This window comes from Portunus trituberculatus, chromosome 38, assembly GCF_017591435.1.
Source record: "Portunus trituberculatus isolate SZX2019 chromosome 38, ASM1759143v1, whole genome shotgun sequence".
Classification (NCBI taxonomy): Eukaryota; Metazoa; Arthropoda; class Malacostraca; order Decapoda; family Portunidae; genus Portunus; species Portunus trituberculatus.
The window spans coordinates 24,063,342-24,072,992 of record NC_059292.1 but is presented as its reverse complement, the minus strand read 5'-3'; the positions used below and the strand labels follow the sequence as shown (position 1 = coordinate 24,072,992).

At 40.4% G+C, this 9,651-nt stretch overlaps 1 protein-coding gene across 1 annotated transcript in view; it reads left to right on the top strand.

Moving 5' to 3' along the window:
* The first annotated feature begins 33 nt into the window (after positions 1-33).
* Positions 34-9,651, top strand: part of LOC123515106 (RNA cytidine acetyltransferase-like) — a 43,669-nt gene continuing 34,051 nt past the window's right edge. The window contains exons 1-4 of the mRNA XM_045273545.1: positions 34-372; positions 4,434-4,522; positions 4,755-4,926; positions 5,517-5,701. Of these exons, the coding sequence (XP_045129480.1) occupies positions 196-372; positions 4,434-4,522; positions 4,755-4,926; positions 5,517-5,701 (623 nt within the window). The 5' untranslated portion in view covers positions 34-195. The remainder of the gene's footprint in view (positions 373-4,433; positions 4,523-4,754; positions 4,927-5,516; positions 5,702-9,651) is intronic.

The window sequence follows — 9,651 nt, the reverse complement described above, 5'->3', positions numbered from 1 at the left end:
GTGTGTGTGTAGAAGGGAGCCAATATATAAAAGTTTGTTTACATGAAGGCTCCAGTGGCCAGCACGTGTGTACTTCTGGACGAGAAGATATCGCAGCCCGACAAGTTCAAGACATCGAGACAGACAACAATGACACACTGACTCTCCCGAACTCAACGGACCAATTATTACCTGTAAAAGTAAATGCTAGCGTGAATGTTGGCAATGAAAGCAGCCCTGACAGGAGACGCTGTGATTAGAGGGAAGAAAAGCAGTGCAGACGTGATGGAGAAGGTGGCAGTGGACCCTCGCGTTAAAAGCCTAGTGGAGCGTTGTGTGAGACTGAGTCACCGCGCCCTGCTATGTGTGCTGGGACACTCCGCCAAGGACCAGGTAAGGCAAGGTGATGTGTGTGTGTGTTTCACTGTTTGATCTGCTGCAGTCTCTGACGAGACAGCCAGACGTTACCTTACGGAACGAGCTCAGAGCTCATTATTTCCGATCTTCGGATAGGCCTGAGACCAGGCACACACCACACACCGGGACAACAAGGTCACAACTCCTCGATTTACATCCCGTACCTACTCACTGCTAGGTGAACAAGGGCTACACGTGAAAGGAGACACACCCAAATATCTCCACCCGGTCAGGTAATCGAACCCTGGTCCTCTGGCTTGTGAAGCCAGCACTCTAACCACTGAGCTACCGGGCGTGTGTGTGTGTGTGTGTGTCTCTGTGTCTGTGTCTGTCTGTCTGTCTGTCTGCATGATATCTAATATTATTTCTGCTGGATTGAGACAACCATGTAATGTTCCGCCTATTTTTTTTTTTTTTTTTAGCTAATATGTCATTTTCATATTCAATTTAAAAAATCATAAATTTATAGTTATTTATAATACATCTGCATTCTCCCATACCTGCCACCAGCCACTAGGGCCTAAGGACTTAATATTACAAAATCTAAAATAACCTACCTATCCTAGCCGGGGGGGGAGGGGACTGTGCCTCCCCCAGAATCCCCCCTCATTAGTATATAATTCTTACCAAATATAAATATAACCAGAAACAAGTCACTCCCAGCCCCTATTTCTTCCGGCCCTGGTCACTCCAACCGTTTTTCTGGCCCTGATCACTCTGGCCTCCCTCGCATTCCACTCAGGTCACTCCGTCCCAACCTGGCTGCAGGTACTTATAGGACCGTGGGTGTTTATATATATATATATATATATATATATATATATATATATATATATATATATATATATATATATATATATATATACTGGTCCATTGTTTTCATATTTATGTCTGAATGGAACTAGCACATTTCCATATTTCTATTTATTTGACAATATATATATATATATATATATATATATATATATATATATATATATATATATATATATATTGTCAAATAAATAGAAATATGGAAATGTGTGCTTTTAGTTCCATTCAGACATAAATATGAAAACAATGGACCAGTATGAGAAAAAACACAATGACCGTTTACAACAATTATAGCACTTTGGAGTAAAAGGCTACATAAAATCACAATTTCAGCATGGCTTCCTTCCCATGTGCCACTTGCTCTGCCAAAGTATGGCCAAGGCAGCAGGAGTTATGGTGCGAAGGGTTGTGATATGAGTAGCAACACTTAACTTGTGCTTCTGGTATTTCTCAAAAAGGATTACCGCCGTATGGTCCACAGTGAATTTGAAAAACAGTGGTACTACATCAAATGCTCACTGTCAGAAATCATTGATACAGAATATGCATTTTTCAGTTTGTTATATGGTAGTTATATTTTGAATGTTCAGCATCTATGATCTCAGTGTTTGCATTCATATCTTGACAGTTTTAAGGGTATATAGTTATCAGGTTTCTAGTTAGGTATAATAACCATTGACTATTACCTATTTAATAACAGACATAAGTTTTGAACATTCAGTTGTATGTTACAGCTGACGTCCATTGTTACTCACCTCTGAACCTCTTCATTTCTTTAGTTTGACTGTTTTATATGTGTTTTAAACATTTCATTAGTGTTTTGTTTAATGGTTTAGCTGTTATGGTTGGTGAGTCAAAGAGGAGCATAAGTTGTACAAAAGTAATGAATTGGTAACATTCCAGTGGTATTGGTATTGGGAAAAAGAGAAAAAAAATTACTGGTGCATGAGAGGGTTAATGCGTGTTGGCAACAGCTAGAAATAAACACTATTACAGCAAAGAAGAATGCAATTTTCCATCAATGTTGTTTAAACAGTGTTTTAACATCATTTCGTAAGTAAACAGTGAGGCCAGAGTGACCAGGGTGGGAGGCCGAAGTGACCAGGATTGGGAGCCTGAGTGACCAAAGGCCGGAGTGACTTGAAAGCAATCTGATTTAGCCTAACAAAACACGTAAAAAATTACACTGCTGGACTTAGAAAATCTTGAAATTCTGCCACACTCATAAGTGCTATTACTGACATAAAACTTGCTTGACTTGCAATTTCTCTACATTTACAGCAAAGTCTGTGACCCCCTCTATATGATATGTGAGTTTTGTGCTTGCATCTGATATATCTGTATAATAAAGATTTACTGGTAAATCTTACCAGTAACTATACTTAGCATTTTCTTATACTGTAGGCTATATTCCTTTGTTGGCCCTTTCTACAGGGTGTCCACAAAATCTGGGTACATAGGACATTTCACTATTTTATTTATTTATGTTATTTTCCTGTCCAGATCGAATGATGGCTCTGTCTAAAGAAGAACGAGTCAAGTTGGTACTCTTAAGTGGATGAGAAGGATGGTCTTATTGCAAAATTGCAGAAGAATTTAACCTTCGACACCCTCATAGGCAACCTATTTATTTTAGTGCCGTCGGGAAATTGATCAAGAAATTTAGAGAAACAGGCAGTGTCTTGGACAAACTTCGTTCCGGATGACCAAGGACATTCGTCTATCGGGGTCATCTTCATTTAAGTGATGCAATATCTGTAACTTGTACAGATGAAATTTCTTCTCTATCAGGATTTTGTGGATGGTTGACCTTGGAATACCCAACTCCGTGGATGTCCAGCGAAGTGATTTCCTTGGACTAGCATAAACCTTGCCCAAGACAGTCATTTTTATTTCATCTGAAGTCCTTGGTCATCCGGAATGAGGTTTGTCCAAGACATTGCCTGTTTCTCTTAATTTCTTGATCAATTTCCCGACAACAGTAAAATAAATAGGTACCTTGCCTATGAGGGTGTCGAAGGTTAAATTCTTCTGCAATTTTGCAATAAGACCATCCTTCTCATCCACTTAAGAGTACCAACTTGACTCGTTCTTCTTTAGACAGAACCATCATTAGATCTGGATAGAAAAAATAACATAAATAAATAAAATAGTGAAATGTCCTATGTACCCAGACTTTGTGGACACCCTGTAGAATCAATAAACTTGGAAACCTGATAGGCAAGTAGAGAACACAATAATTATTGAAATTTGGCCTTTGAGGAAAGTTTACAAGGGAAGATGTGTTTGTTTGTTTGTTTGTTTTTCTTCAGAATTTTTTTGGGGTAGGAGGAGCAAATATGTAAAAAATATAGAGTCCCAATGTAGGCCTATCCCTCTGTTGACCCACCTTAATCTAATTTTAACTAACCTAACCAAACGTGGATGGGAGCTACAGTCCTCTTGGAGTCCTGTAAATTGCTTGAAAATAGTTGTTTATTGAGAAATATTGAAAGTAAGATGAGAAATATCCAAAAAAAATAAGATATTAGAATACAGCCTTATTATTGTCAACTGAGCAATTGAAATTAAGAACAGGTATATTTGTACTATACACTATCCAAAGAATATCCAAAAAATATTACTTTTATTAATTGAGCATATATAGATATCCATCCAAACATAATTTTTTCTTTCCTTTTTCGTTATTAACAAAAGTTAGATCCATCTCTATGGCTCAAGATTTCCAAAATTACTGAAATATAAATAGAAAACAAATATAAGAAAAATTGATACTTAACAGTTAGGAAAATTATCAGGAGCATTGTTAGTTAATAGTTGGTTGATTGAAGTAATTGAAATTTTATGGTGTTTTATAATTGTTAGATCCAGTAAATTTACAATATCAGCAATATACAGTCCAGTGATGAGTGTTAACAATTAAGGGAAGAATTTAAGGCAAGGCATTGAATAAATGTGATTGCTTTGGGAAGAAAGGGAGAGCTACATGTACAGAGAGTAGCCCTACCACTGTGTTGTAGTTCAGCACAAAGAGAAACCCCTGAAAGACTGACTGCTAAGGTGAGTGTTTTGAAGCATCTTGAGCAATGGATAATTTGAGAATTTATTTTTCAATCAGTTGTTTTTGAGCAATTTATTGTTGGGCAATTGATTTTAAACAGTTTATCTTGATTCAGTCCTCTCAATCCCCACCAACCATATTTAACTCATTCCTTTGTTACCAGGTGATGATCCTCCATCACCTGCTCACAAAGGCAGCAGGGGAGAGGCACTCAGTCCTCTGGTGCCACAAGAAGGACTCAGACATTCCAAGGTAATCCTTCATTAATATTTTACACCTTATGTATCAAACTCCTCTTACACCTAACATATCCAGTTCTTCCTATGCCCAACACACCAAACTCCTCTGTGACGATATTTGATCTGAAAAATTTTCTTTGCTGTGAACAGCATGTAAATATTTTTAATTCTCTTTATTCATTATTGGATCTCCTTAATTCTAAAATATGGAATATTTCTTTCAATGGAGCATATTCTTTTAATAGACATAGTCGGAAACATCTCAAGAAACTGGAGAAGAACATCAGCTCAGGAAAGTGTGACATCTCTAAAGAAAATGCATTTGATCTCTTCCTCCTGTCAACACCAGTGAAGTATTGTGCCTTCCAGGACTCGCACAGGCTGCTGGGGAACACCTTTGGCATGTGTGTCATACAGGTGAGCTATTCACCAGATACCTTACCTTGTATGTTCCTTACAGTACAGCACACCTTATCTAATGTGAACTTTGTTTTACTCATATGTATGAATATTTTTATTGTGAATTAACTCTGGAAAGGTGAATATGATTCATTATGATGGTGTAGTCTATTCAGACATTTATTTCCCTGTTAGTATAGCCCAAACAGTTTTTCTCTGCTCCTGTCTATACATTACATTTCTAGTTACTCCATCCCTTACATTCTTGCATTTTCCACTTTCTCAAATATTCCAACATTATTGCTTCCCTTGTTCTAGAGAGCATTCCTTACCCACAGGATCCAATACACTGCTGTTTGACAAGTATCCAGATTCCTTTATGTCATATGCTCACACACAATTGATATATATTTTTTACTCATTTATTTATTTATTCATTTATTTTTAATTAGTATTTTTGCCTATAAGTATGTACACCTAAATTATATTGTTTCTTTTTCTTTTTTGATAAAAGATTGAAATATATTTCTCTACCTAGATAAATTTTGGAAAACAAAAAGTAGATTTAATGGCTGCTTCTGTGTTTTTAAAACCAATTTTTTTTGCAGGATTTTGAGGGGCTGACCCCCAATACTCTATGCCGTGTAGTGGAAACTGTGTGCGGTGGAGGATTGGTAGTGTTCCTGATGCCAGAGATTCAGTCATTACGGCAGCTCTTTTCGGCTTCCATGGATATCCATTCTCGCCTCAAGACTTACTCCCATCCTAAGGTCACCCCACTCTTCAATGAAAGGTGAGTGCAGTGTCTGGTAAACTTAGCCCACATGTATTATTGAAATTTATATTGTAATTTTTTTTTATTGAACTATGTAATGCATCCTGCACAGCTGACATTATGCAGTGTGGTTAGAAAAGAATTGGTCCCCAGTGTATCTGGTGTTGTCTAATGAAGTGTCAGTTTAGTCAGGAACAACACAAGAGAATACACATTATTTTGAAAGTTCTCTCATGGACTGCAGTACCATTCCACCAACTTTAATGTTTATAAGTGTACAATGCATATCACTCCATTTTAATCTCACTTTAATCAGTGGTTACATATATAGAGTTTATTTGATCTATCAGAGTTGTGAATTATTTCCTCATAGAACATATGAATTATTTTATGAAATTATAGTAATAATGATTATCATCAGTAGCCAACTCATAAGGTTGTGATGGTGTAATGTGATGGTTCATTCAAACATCTTTAATTTATATGTAGTATTTATATATTTATTCTTTGCTTAAAAGAATTTAGCCCCTTTGCTACCGACTCTCACTCCCGCGCTGCACAACCCCCATCCCCTGCACCATGTTTTGTTGGGGGTGGTTTATAGTTTTCTTTACACTCACATTTAGTTTTACGTGTTCTGACAGATTTTGTTCATGAGACGTATGCAAAAAGTTGTTTGTTATATCCTATGCAGAGAAGCAGACACAAGATGGTAAGTATTTCAATACAATTATGAATATAAAGAAATTGAACATGAAAAAGAACATTCTATTTACCTTATAGTCTGTCAGATCCATTGGTATTGTGTTGGTACTTAGTAGATCCAAATTTGGAGAAAGGATGAGAGTGTGTGTTCTACTGGAAGTGCCATGCTTGGAATTGTTCCTCAGAACACAGTCCAGGCTGGCCAGGGCACGCAGGGCAATATTTGCGCACCATCTTGGTTTTCTTATTCTTGTAGCACATCCTGCACTGTTTCTGTGGTCAGGCTTTTTTTTCGGTGGGGGGTATGGGAACCATTCCATGGCACTTGTCACCCCCACTTGGTTCTTCAACCATGGCAAACTTCATCCTTTTCAGGCTCAGGTCTTTCTTCTTTTTCAAAGATAGCTGCCAGTATCCAGGTGAGCACCGAGTGAGGAGTTGATGGACTACCAGCTTGATGAACTCTCCATAATCCATCCAGTGTCTTTGTGGATGGAGATTACAGTACAGGGGATCCTCACAATTCGACACGGTTAGGGCGTTTTTTTCATCAGTCAAATCAGCATTTATTTGAATCGTGAAGTAATTTTTCCCATAGGATACTTAAGAATTATGGGGGATAGGGACCAACCTCCAGCCTAGACCAACCAAAACATCACTACAACCTCTCAAAAACACTAACTTAGACTAAATCAGTACTATTGAAAGCTTCATTTATATCTAACTATGTTTTATTAAACACATTAGGGTGCTGTGCAGTACATTTTTGGAAATAAAAACACTTGCATGATGCAGTGGTCTCGTGGTACTTGTCTCTCTTCTTCCAAATTGTTGATACTGTTGATCTAGGGACACCCATTTGCGCTGCAATGACTCTGAGTTATACCTGCCTCACACTTTCTTATAAGCTCAAGCTTATCTTTGAAAGGTCTCTTTGTCATGGGCCGGGTAGTGTGAGGGGGAGTCAAGACAAACACCAGACAGACTCTTAGTGCGTGCTCGAGGAGACTGAGCTGTTTATTGAGCTTGTGCAAGAGGTTAAATACGGAACAAAACATTGAACCCTGAACTGAAGCCTGAACTATATACTCACTTTAACAGTGAGCTATAAGCTTTGAACCATGAACCATTACATCCCCCTTCTCATCACTTTAGAGTTACTTGTACATTTTAAACAGCTAATGATATATTTAAAGTATGTCATCCAATACATTTAATAGAAGCCAATGGAAAATACTCTATAACAACTAACTTAAAAACATTTCAACATACTTTATATAATGGAAAATACTTTATAACATCATTCATATACAAGACGTTGTGGAGGGCGGCTCACACGACCCGATCGAGTCCTGACGACTGGGTCCGGGCGAATCATCTGGGCGGTGCGGCGTAAGGGGGGCGCTTCTCTCACTTGAGCTGGTGTTGCGAGTGATCCTTTGAACCCATCTTCTGGACCACCGACCTCAGGTGGGCTGACCACTCGAGCAGGCTCTTCTTTTACAATATAGGATGCGGGAGTATGATGTTTATTGATGACTGTAGCGGACGCCAACTGTTCGCTTGCTTGTCACGGAATAATACAGGATCACCGACTTCAAAGGTCCGAGGTGGTGTAGGACGTTGAAACCGAGCGTTGAAATTCAGCCGCTGTTGTTCGCGCCGTCGCTCGAGCTCCTCCCTGTGGTCCGGATGCCCCGCGCTTATACGCCGAGGCAGGGTATCCACCTTCTTCCCCAGCAGCATCTCTGCAGGTGACGGCAGACGTGCGTCCAAGGGCGTGCTTCTAAGTGCACGTAACCCTATAAAGAAAGCAGAATTACTACCACTCCTTTTTAATAAATCCTTCACCACGCGCACCTGTCGTTCTGCGATGCCGTTGCTTCTGGAATGTAGCGGAGAACTTGTAGTGTGCTGGAAATCGAAGCTTGCCGCAAAGTTGGCAAATTCACGGCTGTCAAACTGTGGTCCGTTGTCAGAGTAAAGGGTTGTTGGCGACCCGTGCTCCGCAAACAAGTTCATCAGTACCTCGATGATGTCACGGCTAGTCGTTCCCTGCAGCTTGTAGACAAACACATAAGAGGAGTAATGGTCAACAACCAGGATATAATTATCATTGTTGTAGTAGAAAAGGTCCGTACTCACTTCCTGCCATGGTCCTTGCGGCACTGGATGTTGATGATCAGGCGTCAGCTGGGTGCAATCATTAGCTGGGCGAGTGAACTGGCATGGCTGACAGGCGGCAACTCTCTCCTCGATGTCGCTACGCATCCCAGGCCAATACACGGCATTTTTAGCCCGTAATTCCATTTTCACGCGCCCTTGGTGACCATCATGGAGTCTTTCGATATACCACGCACGTAGAGGTTTTGGTATGACGGCTGCGTCTCCCTTCAGTATGATGCCGTCATCAATCACCAACGAGTCTCTAACACTCCAGTAGTTACGAATTTGCGGGTTTAGCTGACACCGTCGATCAGGCCATCCATCCAAAATTGTACGCCTTACTAGGGAAAGTTCCTCATCGCTTGCAGTTGCACGCCGTAACTTCTCCAGACGCTCAGGTGAAAAGTGCACAAGGTCGACGCGCACATCCATGTCCATGGGTACAGGAATTCCACGGTCGGCAGGGAGACGCGAAAGTGCATCCGAAGCCAGCATCATCCTCCCAGGCCGATACTGCACAGTGACATCGTATTCCATCAACCGGAGTAGCATGCGCTGCAACCGTGCTGGTGTACTGTTCAATGGTTTCCGAGTAACCATCTCGAGGGGCTTATGATCGGTTATTACCGTAAATGACCGACCATAGAGATAGGTGCGAAATCGCTCACACCCGAATACAACCGCTAGCATTTCCCGCTCTATGTTGGCGTAACGTTGTTCCGTATCAGTGAGACTTTTTGATGCATAGCACACCGGACGCCCTTCTTGCTGCAGCACGGCCCCGATCGCGAAACTTGACGCGTCCACTTCGACGCTAACTGGCAGGTCCGGCCGGTAATGGGCCAGTGTTGTCTCCGAAGAAATGGCTCCTTTCAACGTCTCGAAATCAGACTGGTATTCTGGTAACCATTCGAACGACACGTCTTCCTTAAGGAGTTGGCGCAAACGATGGGTTAAGTCTGAGAAACTTGGAATGTAGTTGGAGACGTATGTACATAGTCCAAGAAATGACCGTAATTCCTGCACAGTTGTTGGGGGCCTGATCGACTGAATAGCTTTAATTTTTGAGGGGTCTGGTGAGACTCCTGACGAGTGGT